General features: G+C 42.5%; 1 protein-coding gene across 1 annotated transcript in view; it reads right to left on the bottom strand.

Annotated features, from left to right (window-relative positions):
* The window catches only part of LOC134355337 (cytosolic carboxypeptidase 4), a 242,630-nt gene extending 227,431 nt beyond the window's left edge, over positions 1 to 15,199 (bottom strand). The window contains exons 1-2 of the mRNA XM_063065098.1: positions 14,915 to 15,199; positions 24 to 87 (exon numbers count right to left, since the gene is read on the bottom strand). Coding sequence (XP_062921168.1) covers positions 24 to 87; positions 14,915 to 14,977 — 127 coding nt within the window. The 5' untranslated portion in view covers positions 14,978 to 15,199. The remainder of the gene's footprint in view (positions 1 to 23; positions 88 to 14,914) is intronic.
* Positions 15,200 to 15,825: the final 626 nt, after the last annotated feature.

The raw sequence follows: 15,825 nt of genomic DNA, 5'->3' as shown, positions 1-15,825 counted from the left end.
TGAATATTGTGTCACACACTCACCTGCTGACAGTAGTGCATCCAGAATTTGCAAGATGCTGCGAGTACTTTTCAAATCTTGGGAATTCTGCAAAGAGATAAGCAGAAGACAAGATGAAACACAAACAGTAAAGTTCTAAAATACTCTGTCCCAAAGGATAGATCGCATCAAGGAATATTTCTTTATGCTGGAAAAGAAATCTGCTTTAGGCCAGTGTGTAATTAGACATTTCTCTTCAACTCTGAGTGTTATTTTACTCCCTCTGTTTTAATCAGATACACTGATCTGATCTAAATTAATTCTTAAAGAACAATATGATAATACAAAGGATCTTTTGACAAACCTGTGTCAGATAATGAATTGGAAGTGTGGCAGGCAGTGAATTTGGCTCAAAAAAGATGTCTACCTTGAAGCAAACCATAACATGTCATTCAGTCAGCAACATCAGCTTGAGGAACAAAGGAAATGGTGCATATAATAGAAACTATAGCGATATCTCTTAATAATTGTAAAGTCATTTACCCGGAAATGAATTTAGTAGAGGATAACCTCACACAAATTATTTGCATAAAATCAAATTCAATTACTTACAATACTCCAGTCACTGCATGATGATAAGGAGAACGATTATTCCTAATCTGTCAGGAACCACAGTCGTGACAGTAATGGATATTGACGCCAGGTGGAAAAACCAGTGCATGTCATAAACAATTGCCTGTTGCCTGAACATCTGGTGGTATTGGGCTCTCTGAGCCCTTGAACATTGGCTCTGGGGTCACAGGGTCATAGTGTAATATGGCATGGGTTTTGGCCTAACTAGTCTATGTCAGTCAAGATGTTCATCTAAGCTAGTCCCATTTGCCAGCATTTGTCCCATATCCTCTAAACCTTTCCTATCCATGTACCTGTGTTCCCAGAGAGTGGTGAACCTGTGGAATTCTCTGCCCAGGGAAGCAGTTGAGGCTTCTTCACTAAATATATTTAAGAAACAGTTAGATAGGTTTTTACATAGTAAGGAAATTAAGGGTTATGGAGAAAAGGCAGGTAGATGGAGCTGAGTTTACGGACAGATCAGCCATGATCTTATTGAATGGCGGGGCAGGCTCGATGGGCTGGATGGCCGACTCCTGCTCCTATTTCTTATGTTCTTATGTGCTTAAAAGTTGTTATTGTACCTTCCTCAACCACTTCTTCTGACAGCTCATTCCACATACACACGATCCTCTGGCTGAAAAACTTGCCACAGGTCCAAAGGATATCACACAAGACGGGAAAGTCCCTGGCTACGTCCACACTAGACTGGATAAATCTGTAACCGAAGCTTTTTCTCTTCGTTTTGACCCTCCGTCCACATTGAAACAGCGTTTTCCTCCCCCGAAAATGGAGTTTTTCAGAAACGCTCTCCAGAGTAAATAAATCTGAAAACGCCTAATATCCGGCGTAGTGTGTACGGGGTAACTGGCTATTTTTAAAACCGCTGTCATGACATGCCGGAACAAATGGTGGCAGCAGTGATGCATTTCATTGTTTTCTTGAACGCAATCTCCAACACCACAACAATATCTGACAATAGATGCGTAACAGCCTAATGTGACATTGAATGGAAATACAAGATAACACTGATGCAGACATGTTTTATACATTTAACAAGGTGCTTTATTAATGTATTGCTTGTGCAGACATTCAATAGATGCAATTGTCACTTTTGCCCAGTAACTCATTTTATTGCACATGTTAAATACAGCAAAATAATACACAAAGACATGGCAAAAGTAAAGGCAAACAAATGAGGTTACAGCAAATTTCACTTTTGCCCAGTAATAGGCCTTATTGCATTTAGTTGTAGCTGTCGTCCCTTTCATCGGTGAAGAGACTATGGCTGTAGGAAATGTTTCTGGACAAACGCGCAGCAAGTCTTTCGTTTGGCAGTTTCCTTTTAAGTTTTTCTAGTCTGTAACTGGACAAGCGCGCACCAAGTATACCGTTTCCTCTTCGCTTGTTTTCTGTAGATGTGTCCTGCGCATGCCCAGTAGGAGGAGATTCGCCCAAATATCCGTTTTAATGTGGACAGAGGTATTTTTAAAAACGCCTAGTGTGGATGCCTGTCGTTTTTACGCAAAACCGGCGTTTTCAAAATTATCCAATCTAGTGTGGACATCGCCTTAGACTCTAGGTCCTAGAGTTTATGATACTTGGTCAAACTTACCAGGGGTCTAGTGGGTCAGGTAGAATTTCAGCTGACACTGAATCCAAGCCTAAGTGATCTCACTCAGACTCAGTCCAGCAGATATTAGGTTCCAATTAGAGCTTGTGCACAAAGAATGGTGTGAAAAAAAAAACAGCCCATCCAGTGAGTGGCAGTTCTGTGGGTTAAAATGAGAGAGGTCAGGGGAGAATGGCCAGACTAGTTCAAGCTGACAGGGTGGAAGGTGGAACTCAGATAACGCCACTTTACAACAGTGGTGCGCAGAAGTCCATGGCGGTACGCACAGCATGTTGAAGCGATTGGGCTACAGTGCAGAAGACCACAAAAATACACTCGGTGACCACTTTATTAGGTACTGGAAGTTGTTGGCACTGTGCCATGCATGGGTCACTGGACTCAGGTGACTACAGATGGAAAATGCCCCATATCAATCATTTTCAGAGCAGCATGGAGTTATTCCGTTCTCAGTGTTCCTAGAGGAGAGCTGCTCTTCATCCACACTACATTTAATATAACCAGAACTCAAATGCTGTGAAATGAACCAGACAGCTTTTTTCCAGGTTGTTGTACATAGCTTCTTAAGTTACAAAAAGGCTCCAGACTTACCTTTATATGAGGCATATTCTAGAGTTCATATACACAAAAGGTTCTGCTGGAGATCCGGAGTAACACGTACAAAAAGCTAGAGGAACTCAACAGGTCAGACAGTATCTATGGAGAGGAATAAACAGTCGGCATTACATGCCGAGACCCTTAATCAGTTTCTCCAGCGTTTTGTGCGTGTGGTTCTAGAGTTGATGTCTTTTTGGCTTTTTTTCCCCCCAGATAAATATTGTTCAGCTGCCGCTTCCTCGTGTGGCGTGGGTCAAGCTTACAGATTTGTGAGCACATGTTAAAATAAGATCCATCAAATAGGTTCTTGATTGGACATGGCATCAAAGGTTACGGGGAGAAGGCTGGGAACTGAGGTTGAGGAGGAGAGGAAAAAAAGGATCAGACATGATTGAATGGCGGTGCAGACTCGATTGGCCAGATGGCCTAATTCTGCTCCCATGTCTTATGGTATGGTCTCAAACATAATCAAACAGAACCCATCTCAGAATACTGCTTCCATTTGAATCTTAGAACACCAAACACAGAAGAGTACAGTGCAGAAACAGGCCCTTCAGCCCACAAAGCTATACCAAGCCAATTAAATTAGTAATCAAATGGCTGTCTAAACTAAACCCTTCTGCCTACACAATGTCCATATCCTTCCAGTTTCCTCATATTCATGTGCCTATCCAATCTGATGAGGAAACAATTGTGCTTGCCCATTAGCCTTTATTTTATAGAGATCGCCAGTTAATGACCTCTGTTAATTTGAGAGTTGGTCTTCGCCACTAAGCCATTTGCAATGAAGATTAAGTTAAGGCATTCCAGCTACACCGCTTAGAGTTCTTATCCCATTATTTTGTATTAGATTCTGCATTAATGTATTACATCTAGAAAATATGCATAGGCAATTCATGATGAAGACAGATATATTGTAATGGCAGTGTGTGTCTAATCATTTGTTAATTAGGACTTGAAAACGATAAATTGCATCTGTCTGAGCAGATTGTTCTTTATAATGATCAGTGATTCAATTAGTGGCTGCAGGACCAAGAGTTGTCCAATTAGCACCTAGTGATCAGCAATAGCATTCTACAGAAATGTATCAAAATGGAGTTAAAAAGTGAAACTGTGGTATGACCTCACTGTATTTATAAAATTATGTAAGGCATAAATAGAGTAGGTAATCCCAGTCTTTCGTCCCCCCCAAATGATGTGGGGAGTCTAAAACTAGAATGTTTTATTGTAAAGCAGGAGGGGAAACAGGTAACGGAGATTTGAGGGGCATGTTTCTCACGCAAAGGATGGAATGAGGCAAAATGATCATTCATGGGAGGTGAGTTGGGGATCGATGCTCTTGTTCTGTGCTGGGGGAGGTGAGGTTTGGGGGTTGACGATTAGGATGCCATTCTTTACTGTGGGGGGGTGGGTTTGATGTCTCTCTCTGAATGACTTTCACGTTCTTTCTTTGTTTTGTGACTATCTGGAGAAGGCAAATCTCGGAGTTGCAGATGGATGTATACTTTGATCATAAATGAACATTCGAACATGCTAGAGGAAGTGGGGGAGGCAGGCATGATCACAGCTTTTATTTATTTATTTATTGATTGATTGATTGATTGAGGTACTGTGCAGAATAGGCCCCTTCTGCCCTATGAACCACACCGCCCAGCAATCCCCGATTTAACCCAAGCCTAATCATGGGATAATTTACAATCACCAATTAACCCACCAACCACTACAACTTTGGACTGTGGGAGGAAACTGAAGCACCTGGAGGAAACCCATGCAGACATGGGGAGAACGTACAAACCCCTTACAGATAGCAGCGGGAACTTAAAAAGCACTTGGGCAGGTACATGGTTAAAAAGGGTTTGGAGGGACAAAGGCCAAATGCAGGAAAACAGGAGTACCCTAAGCAGACATTATGGTCAGTATGGATAAGTTGTGCCAATGACCCATTTCCGTGCAATACATCTGTATGACTATTATCCAACACATCCACAGATAGCCATCAGCTTCATTGACGAAGGGTCTCAGCCTGAAACGTCGACTGTGCTTCTTCCTATGGATGCTGTCTGGCCTGCTGCGTTCACCAGCATTTTTGTGTGTGCAGCTCCATTGTATTTTACTTTTTATTCATTTTCTCTCCCTCTGGCATAATGTTTGCAAAGCAAGGGACATGGTTTAATCTTGCTTAACTTGAAGGTGTCCCTTTAAAATCAGACACTGTACACAGGGATCAAACTGCTATCTACAGCTTCAGTTTATACTGACCACATGTTGCAGAGATAGCCCCTTCGTCATCAGCACAAGAGGTTTAGAGAACACAGCTTTTATGACCATTTCAGTTATTGTTCCATCAGGCTGTTTTCATTTATGTATTTTCAAAGTGGTTTCCTGACAATCAAAAAAGGGCAAGGTTTGAGTGCTGCTCTTTGAATCAGACAAATCAAAACCTCGTACAAAAGCAGGTAGGAACAAGTAAGAAAGGGAGATGTATACGTTGCTGTAAGTTATAGAGCATAAGAAATAAATTCAGGATTTGAAACCACAAGAGGTTCTGCAGATGCTGGAAATCCAGAATAACACATACAAGATGCTGGAGGAGCTCGGCAGGTCAGGCAGTATTAATAGAAAAGAATAAACAGGCAATGTTTTGGGCCAGACCTTTCATCAGGACTGGGCTGTCCAGCCTCTCGTTTCTGCTCCCCAATTTTGGGATTGGAATGTTCCCTATGCCTGGGGAGTCGAAGACTAGAGGACACAGCCTCAGAATAGAGGGGTGTTCATTTAGAATAGAGATAAAGTGGAAATTCTTCAACCAGAGAGTGGTGAATCTGTGAAATTTGTTCTCACAGGCAGCTGCGGAGGCCAAGTCACTGGGTATATTTAAGGCAGAGGTTGATAGATTCTTGATTGGTCATGGCATGAAGGGATACAGGGAGAAGGCAGGAGGCTGAGGTTGAGAGGGAGAGAGTATCAGCCATGATGAAATGATGGAACAGACTCAATGGGGCAAATGGCCTAATTCTGCTTCTATATCTAATGGAATTGGTTTATATCACATATACAGTGAAAAGCTTGTCTCACATTCTGCACACAGATCAATTCATTAAACTGTATTGAAGTGAAACAGAATAAAGTGCAACAGCTACAGAGAAAGTGCAGTGCTGGTGGACAATAAGGTACAAGATCATAAAAGGGTAGATTATGAAGCTGTGAGTCCATCTTATTTATTTACGGAGGCACAAAGGGAATAGGCCCTTTGAGCCTCATACCAAGCCGCCCAGCAATCCCCCCACTTTAACCCTAATTGGATCATGGGCCAATTTACAATGACCACTTGAAACATTTTCGGAATGTGGGAGAAAACTGTTCCAGAGGAAACCCACGCAGTCATGGGGAGAACGTACAAACTTTCAGTTTGTAACAGTGGTGGAAATTGAACCCTTATTTAAATTGAACTCTGCTGTAAAGAGCAGAGCTAGCCACTCTGCCACCATGCCACCCCATGCCAGGAAACCATTCAATAATCTTATAACAGCGGGGTAGGAGCTGTCCTTGAGCCTGCTGATACATGATTTCAAGCTTTTGAATCTTCTACCCGATGAGAGAGGAGAGAAGAGATAATGCCCAGGGCAGGTGGGGTCTTCGATTATGTTGGTTATTTTACTGAGGCAGAGAGACCAAGAAGCGAAATATATTGTTACAGTGAGCCAAAACAGTCAGCACTTGGTGGTCAACTAAAACCAATCCCAGGCTGACTTTCACTAATAGGTCTTTGTACCAATCAACAGCTCCATTGTTCTGGGGTAAACTGTTTAAATAGTCGTAATGGGGAGTGTGATTTTGAGTTGAGTTTTGAGATTGGTGTGGTTTTACCAACTGAAGGGTTATTTTGAATTCCAGCTTGTTCTATTGTCTGCTTTGGATCTCATCAGTAGCTATAGGCAACGAGCACAACAAATTGGCGATGATATGTTGTACTATATCAACATGACAGTTTCAGCAGAAGACTTGTGCGCATTTCTACAATAGTAGCAAGCTCAGTTCGAGGCGGCACATCTGAAGTTAATCGAAACGTTAACCAGCAGGTTATCAGTGAGTCCAACAACGTTGGTGTCAAACATGAACAGAACTCATGCGAGTTAGTTGCTGCATCTTTTTCCACCTTCCAGTTCCATGCCACTCCAGCAGTTATGTTTGAATCCTGGTTCAAGCATTACAAAGATGCATTCTGGATTGAGTTCACCAGTAAAATCGACTTCTGGAAAACACTCACTTTGCTCAAAAAAATTGGCTACTGCTGAATGATTGGGTACTGCACCATTCTGCCGAAGAAACCATGGGACCTGTGCTTTTGATGAAACTGTCCAACAGCTATCAAGCAAATTCGGAGAGTAGTCAACTCTCTTCAGTGTTCACAACCATTGCCTAAAACCCATTAAAGAAGATGCCAATGACTTTATCACATAGGTCAGTGTTGTCAATCGTGAATGTGAAAAGTTCAAGCTGGGTAGCATGACTGAATCACAGTCCAAGTGTCTGATTGCTTTATTTGCAAACTTCATGCACCTGGCAATGCAGATGATCGCAAACGGCTCCCGGCCAGTTTGGAGCAAGACCTTGACATGACTCTACAAGCTGTCACTCAAGAATGTCAGTGTTTCATCAACCTGAAACACAATTCCAACTTGGTTAAACAGAATAAGGTCAACACAATGTCTAATGGCCCAGACATCACCACGCACCAGTTCTCCAAGCAGCTAAACACAAAACTGTAGTGGGTGGCAGTATGCAAGAAACTAACAATATAAGAAACATTTGCAAGAAACGTCATTGCCATGGTCACAAAGAAGGTGTTTGCCGTCCCTCGTTGTGTTCAAGGTAAGTGGAACACAAGGACAAGATGTTTCAGAATCCATCAAAATCCACAAAGAATTTAATAGTCACCACCAGGAGACAGTACGTCAATGTATTTATCAACAATCGGTCAAGCTACAACTCCACATGGCATCAGATATCACCATTAGTTCCAAAGACAGGTGGTGGGAACTTGGATCCCCACCAGTCCAATCAACTCATCATTTCGCCCGAGGTGCATCGGGTGGAACTCTCCAGCTGATTAGAGAACTGCACTGCTTGAAGCTGAATGGTAACCAAGTCAATGGTATGTGTTACCCAACAGACTAGCCAGATCTGAATGTCCTTGGAATTGACTAGATGGATAAACTTAATCTCTGGAGCATCCCCCTGGATGAAGTCTTTTTGAAGACATTGGCTATTTAAATCATGTCAGTTGCCATCATGCGATCTTGGTGGAACCTCCAAGTTCTGTCAAGCACCTTTCTGCTACATATATAACCATATAACAATTACAGCACGGAAACAGGCCATCTCAACCCTTCTAGTCAGTGCCGAACTCTTACTCTCACCTAGTCCCACCGACCTGCACTCAGCCCATGGGTCCCTTCTGCAACAGGGGATTATTATACCCACTACCAGCCCTTGCAACACCCCTATTCTACCAGTTAGGAAACAGGAAAAGAACACTTGGTGGCGGGGGGGCTGTTGTTCAAGATCTGAGAACTGTCAATGACGTGGTGATACCAGCCTATCCTCGTGTCCTGAAACCTCCTACCATCTTTACAGAAATCCCTAGCAACTCTAAATTTTACACTGTGGTGGACTTGTGTTTGGCCTTCCTTTCTATCCCCAATCCATCCTGATTCACAGTACTTCCTCACTTTTACTATTGAGGATAACAGTGCACTTGAATGAGGCTCGTCAGGGCTACATTGAAATCCCTTCCATCTTCCCCTGGAGTCGAGACAGAGATTTTGCTGATTTAATGTTCCTATAGGGGTCAACCCTAATTCAATAAGTTGATGACCTTTTATTGGCTTCCCCAAAGAAGGAGGCATGTGAACAAGACTCCCTGTATCTCCTCTGAGCTAGCACAAAAAAGGGACATGATGTCTCCAAGCAGAAACTGCAATGGGTTCAGTCAATCGTTACATACTTAGGGCATACCTTGTCCCAGGCCACTAGGTGTCTCATGAAAACCTGGATAGAGGCTATAGCCAAGGCACCACAACCCGAAACATACTGTGGAAAGAAGCATTTTTTGTATATGACAGGATATTGCAGACAGTGGATTTTAGATTATGCGGCCAATGTCAGGCCACTCCAGAACATCTCCCTGCCAAAGCAACCAGACCCACTGGTCTGGCCCCCTGAGGCTGAAGGTGCATTCAAACGCGTCAAAGTTGCGATGCAGTCTGCCCCTGCATTGGCACTACCAGACTATAACAAAGAGTCCCACCTCTTTGTACACCATCGGGAAGGGTGTGCACAGATGTTCCGGACCCAGGATCATGGCGATAAGAAAAGGCCTCTTGCTTATTTTAGCATCTAGCTTCCAGGCCACTTACCTACATTCACAGCCACCTATTACACCGTACAACAGGCCAAGTCTATAGTCATAAACCATTTTACAGTTGTCCATGTACCCCATGCAGTTAAAACATTGTTAACGCCCTGCATTACCCAACACCTCACCTCATGCGCTACCCCAAAGGCGTAGTGGGGAAAAAAAAATATATATATATATATATGGAAACTTGGGTGATTTCTAACCTCTATGCACATAAAAATCTTACTACTAGCTAAGCAGTTAGCTATCATTAAATGCTCAGCACGTACTGGTCAAACTAATGGTATTTCTCGCAGAAATGATGCTGTGCATTGGGCGGCCAAGAAGGCTGCATTCCAGCCGTCACTCACCATCCCCGAGGACACAGCCACCCAGAATAATGTGGCTCCCATGCTGTCTCCAACTTTGGATGACGTGAAGGTCTATCAACGATGGGCCGTCCCCGAGGAGCAGAGATGTTGGATCCAACAGAGCTGTGACCAACATGGTGGCTTTTGGTGTCACCCGGATGGATGGCCTGTTGCCCCTATGGAATTGTTACCATGGATGCCCGCTGTGCTCACAAGTTAACCCATGTGGGAAAGAGGGGATTAATAGACTGCATAAATCAAACACAGTATGGCCCTGGTTTATCACAAGCTGTAAATCAATGAACAATGTATTTTACAAGATCCGGGAAAATAGAGAAGATGGAAGGATCTCCACCACCCTCTGATGGACTGTTCGTGCATTTACAGATGGAGTTTATAGAATTACCTCCTTGTGAAGGATACAAATATGTATTAGTCATTAATGAGATTTTTCACAAAGATTTGAAGCAATTCCCTATAGAATAATGCCGTTACAGTAGCTAAATGTTTATTGGAAGAAATCTTCCCGAGGTTCGTGATCCCTTGGAAACTGTCTAGTGACAACAGACTCACTTCACTGGAAAGGTAATAAAAGAAGAATGTAGGGCCTTACAAATTGACCGACATTTCCATTGTAGCTGCCATCCTCAGTTAGCAGAAAGGATGAATGGAACGATTAAGTTAGGATTGGTATAATGTGTGAGGAGACTGGATTAACAAGGATCTTTGGTCCTAATGACCATTAAGGACACAGCCAAGAGGACTACTGGACTGCCCCCCACAAAATCATTATTGCACCTGCCATTTGATGCACCACTAGGAGTTAAGCAAATGGTCATGCCTAAGTTGCATGAAAACATGTTGGCCTGTTGTGTATCCTTGACAAACTGTACCATCAGCAGGTGAAGGAAGCACAACAATTGACTGCTGACACTAAGTGTCACGACACAGAGCCTTGTTGTCTGGAAGAGGAAGATTTGTTTGCAACCTCAGTTTGAAGGAGCATTCTGGTACTGTTGATGATGAATATAGCTATCAGGGAAAGAGAGGAACCATTATTGGTACACACCTTGCACTGTAAAAAGACTTCCGAGCCAATAAAACCATGAGACTCCCTAACACTGCACCGATTGTCCTGCTTGTACTGGCAATGCTGGTACTAATGGATAACTCGGTGTGGCCGCTCACCCACGCGGCAAGCGAACTGGCTCCAGCAGTCACGGGCAAGTCCGCAGCCAGCGACAACCAAGAGGGCTCCGAGTGTGGGTCAGACCTCAGCCCGGAAGCCGACGTCACTTCCGCCCCACAAAGAGCCGGGGATGCTGGGAGCGGGAACTTAAGCGCGCGCGGATTGAAACAGTAAACAGTTCAGCCAGACGTGCTCGACTCAGTGTGTTGCTTTGACTCGTTGCGTATCAGCGCGACCACAGCGGTATATATAAACAGTCCCCCTGCTCATAAGTCTTTTCTTTCACGTGGTTATGAATACACCCAGCGATTGATCATTTCCACATGTTGGATTTGTATCCATATTCCATTTCACGGTAAAGGAGGAATCCTGCTATGGACAATTTCCTTTCATTCCAGTGAATAGAGTTCGGCGGACACATTCAGGAGTAACCCGAGGACGAGTGGAGCCAAACTGAAAACCCTGAGTTACTGGACAGACATCAATTGCCATTATGAGTGCTTTAATGGATGGTATGTTCCTCCCTTTAAGTGCAATTGGTGCAGCCGCAAGAAGTAAGGAGACCAGATTCCCCACATGAAACCATCCAGCACAGTGGTCGAGAGCGTTGATCAGGTCACCTGTCACTGCATCTGGAAGGGCAAGGGCTTCTATCAGGGGAGCAGTAAAGGTACATGCATGGAACTGAGAAATCTCAGTCCTCCCATTCTGCTGAACGGCATTTATTGGGTGTGCAGTTACCAGGCCTACCCCCGGCTGCCTGGCATGCCCCACAAGTTTGAGGGGAAGTGGAAAGAGCTGTGGCCCTGGAAGGGTGGCTGTTATCTTGCCTATGTAATCCCCCACATGCGACACTTGTCATCAGTGCCTCACTCCCCTCTAGTCCAGTGGCTCCAGAGGTTCATAACAGGGGCGAGAGATTCTGGATGATTGCCTTTCTGGGATATGAGACTATGAGATTGTCCCAGGAACTGATGAATAGAGCATCAGCTTTGGACTAAGTAGTGAATGAAACCGCAAGTGCCTTTGATCAAACCCAACAAGCATTAACCAAGTTGTCAGCAGACCTGATGGCTGTTCGTACAGTAGCATTACAGAACAGAATGGCTTTGGATTTTATTCCGTCAGAAAAAGGGGGCACTTGAGATGCTATACTTACATACCTGACAAATCAGAAAATATAGCAAACTTAGCTACCATATCTGAGAAGCTACCAAAGTGATTAAGAAAGTAGGGGATCGGTATCTCAATGGTGTTGGTGATAGTCAATCAGGGCACTGGGAGGATGATGGCCAACTATTCTGCATGATGGTACAACTATTGGTATTGTGATATGTTACTCTCCTCCAATTTTTCTGTGAAATAACAGGTCAAAGGAGAGGATATTAAGGAAAGAAACAGGTACTCCTTGAAGTGGTTGGATGGAAAGGGAATTTTGGGGTTGGAGTTTGAACCTGCATCACTGCTTTATATACATTTACGTATATATTTTAATTACTCTGGTGAAATGTAGTGTTGTCATGAAATGGCAAAAAGGAGCGAATGTAGAAATGCACTTGGAGTAACAAAATGTAACCTGTGTCGTACCAGAGTAATAATGCTTGTGCAGCATTATGCCGATGCACCTTGAATACATGACAAGCTGCAGAAAGACAAGTGGATTCAGTTACTGGAAGGATACCAAGTTCATAGATTAACAGAATGCACCCTGACCTTGAAATTGCATGGGTAGTTAACACTTATGTATAAAGGAATGAGTATGCTGCTTGTTTTTTCAAAGCTATCGCCAGCTCTTGTACAGCGATGGCCTTCCCTTGCAGCAAGTAAAATAAACACACTTATGATTGATCCACCTTGAGTTAATTGTTGTTTGTTAAAAGACAGAGTGAAAAGGTGGTCAACGCCCTTCCAGCCCAATAAACCCACTCCGCCCAATTGCATCCATACGAACAATTTACCCACTAATCCAAATGTTTTTGGAATGTGGTAGGAAATCAGAACACCTGCCTGTCATGCATTCACCTCCTAGTCACCATGCAATCATTTAAAATATTTCTTAAACAATAATTCTTTTCCAGTAATTATTTAAATGAGGCTATAAATCTGATTTCAATTTTTAATAAAATGATTCTTTCTTTTGCCTTGACTCTTCTTTTTTCCTTTGTTCAGTTATATCCATCCGTTTCCAGTCCCAATTAAAGTAATGAATTTAGTTGCATCTCCTCCACCTGATTTAATGCTTCCAGTGCTCCATTCCTACCTTGTGCATTCTCCACCTGCTTCCCAAGGGTTCCTCCCTGCCTTCCATTGCTATTCCTGCCCACTTCTCCGAATTTTGCTACCTCCACAGATCCAATTTATTTTCCCAACCTCATTAAGTATTGGTCTTGACTTCTGCCTTGTCTTTGGCTACTAGGTTACCTTCCCACTAAATGCCATAAATATTTCCTTCCTTCTACTAGTTCTGCTTGTTCATGCGTGTTCAACAAACTCAAAGCCAGCTTCTATCTTGCTGTTGTCCGAATCTTGACCAAACCTCTCATATGCTACTTATGAATTATTGATCTCTCAATCTACCTCATCAAGGCCTTTGTACCTTATTTGTCTCCTTACACTGCACCTTCTTTGTAGCTGCAACATTATATTCCACATTCTGTTTTCTTTTAACTCACTTGAAGTACTCATGTATGGCATGATCTATCTAGATGGCATTGAAACAAAAGCTTTTCACCGCATCTCAGTACCTATAACAAGAATAAATCAATACCAATCGCAGTCCCAGTGCAGTCCAGCCTGTGTAAAGATTAAAAATTAGCTTTATTTTTTAACATGCACAGCGAGACCCAGTGAAATGTGCCCTGTGTCTCAAATCAAGTCAGGGAGTGTTGCACTGAGGGGAGCCCGCAAGTGTCACCACGTCTACAACACCAAAATAATATGCTCACAACTTGCTAACCCTAACTGAACATCTTTGGAAAGTAGGGGGAAACCAGAGAAGGTGGAGGAAACCCACGTGGTCCGGCGGAGAACATTCAAACTCCTTACAGAATCAAAGCCCAGTTGGTGATAAAGTCCCGTAAAGCAATATTCACTATGTTATCATGCTACTTTTTTGTTTTTTGTGGTATTAGACAAGTAATCTTATTTATATAATATTACCCCTGATTTATTACGAAAAAATATTGTAGGAAATCAACCGATTAATGTTAAAAATTGTACACAGGGAGAACAGCTCCTATTAGTACCCCCTATTCTTCTGCCTCCGTCACATTTTTTATTAACAATACTAAATTCTTAATGTCAGCATAGGGCAATTAAGGATTTTTTCTTTGAAACAGTTGGGACAAAGAAAAAGCAACATAGCTCCTACCCTGGCTCCTACTACCTAAAAGTCATGCACACTGGATCAATTAACCTTACTCTGGTGAAGCTCTCTATGGACAGGGAGAGAAGATGGGTAAATGATGCTGTTCTACACATCAGTCGTAATAGAGTGCCAGACTATGTTTGAACGATTAAAAAGCTTTTTCCCTCCCAAGTTATGTTTCCCTCAGTTTACAAAAAGACACAATTAAATAAATCCTTTTTATCTACTACAGTGCTGGCAAACTAAATACAGTATTGCAAATAAAATTCAGGACCGTTACAAAATAGCACTGATGACTAAACACGATATAAATTTGCACTGCACTTAACTTTTTAAAAAATTCACCAAAACTTCACTGGAACTTAAGCAGCTTTCTGCCAGCAGATATTAAGGTAACAAAAAGCAGTCAGACCAAAATAAACAGCCATTTATTTAATGGTAAATGGTGAATGCTATTTTAAATAATCTACTTTACAAGTAAAAGATGCCATTTCATTCTGTGGATATTAGCTTAGAATTTCTTTTCTGAGCTACAAACAGCAGTTTTGAACCACTTTCTAAACAGTTTATTCTATTTAGACATGTACCATCTGCAGAAGCTTAGTCAGGATTTAATTTAATTTGGGCATACTCTCATAAATTAAAGTATCACCCTGGCCATGACATTAGGATGATAACAATCTTTCTGGCCTCTGAAACAATTGAGAGACCTTGAATGAGAAAGAAATCCTGGAACTCCAAACAAAATCGTGGCAATCATCCCACTTACCTTGAGTGTCGACAGGAGAACTTCCAAGCCTGTGTTTTCCGGAGCAGCTATCATCTCTGCCATGATTTCTGACAGGCTCTCAAAGCAGAAGCACACGGGCTCTCTCGCGTTTGAAACTGCAGGGAGCACTGAGGACTGTGCACACTGAGAATACTGCGGGCAGACCAGAGATTGACATCATTTAACTTGCCTCTGACACAGCGGGAGGTGTCAATTTTCTGCTGTGAAAAAAAATTTTGATGAGTTCTGTTCATAAAATAGCAAATTTGCTGTGTGCTAAGCAGCTAGTTGAGGACACCAAAGAGGCGGCCCCACCAAGGAACAAGAGAAGGACAGGAGAGCTGAGCTGGCAAACTTACCACATTCCCAGCTGAGCTGTTTATCAATCCCAAAGGGAAAGAGTGTTGACACTTTTCCGTCAGTGCCTCCAAATGAAATTGCACACACAACTTCAGCAATGTTATCTTTTGGTACGCTTAATGTCAAAGTTTACTTACACTGCTTCTTGTTATACCAGAGCAGCCATTACAGATTTGAAAATGCAATAAAATCATTGGTAAATCTCAACGATTGCTACTGCCATCTAAAATGTGGAATACACCAAGCAGTATTTTGTAATTGTTTTATTATTGTCATGTGAAATGTACACCACCCAAACGGATCATCCCATGCATAAATGCATCGAGTTAGTACAAATGGGAAAAAAAGTGCAGAATATAATGTTACAATTACAGAGAAAGTGCAGTGCATAAGATGAAAAGTTTTAACTGAAATGATCGCACAACAAAAAACACAAATAATAGTGTTGCGAGAAAAGTCAGAAACTTTAAAAGGAAGATGCCTGCGAGATTCAGTTCAGCCTCACACGAGCTTGGGCGCTGTAGGTGGTAAAATGTTTACAAAGTTGCGAA

This window comes from Mobula hypostoma, chromosome 13 (genome assembly GCF_963921235.1).
Source record: "Mobula hypostoma chromosome 13, sMobHyp1.1, whole genome shotgun sequence".
NCBI classification, from domain to species: Eukaryota; Metazoa; Chordata; class Chondrichthyes; order Myliobatiformes; family Myliobatidae; genus Mobula; species Mobula hypostoma.
The sequence above is the reverse complement of the archived record's forward strand: the minus strand, read 5'-3'. Positions and strand labels throughout refer to the sequence as shown.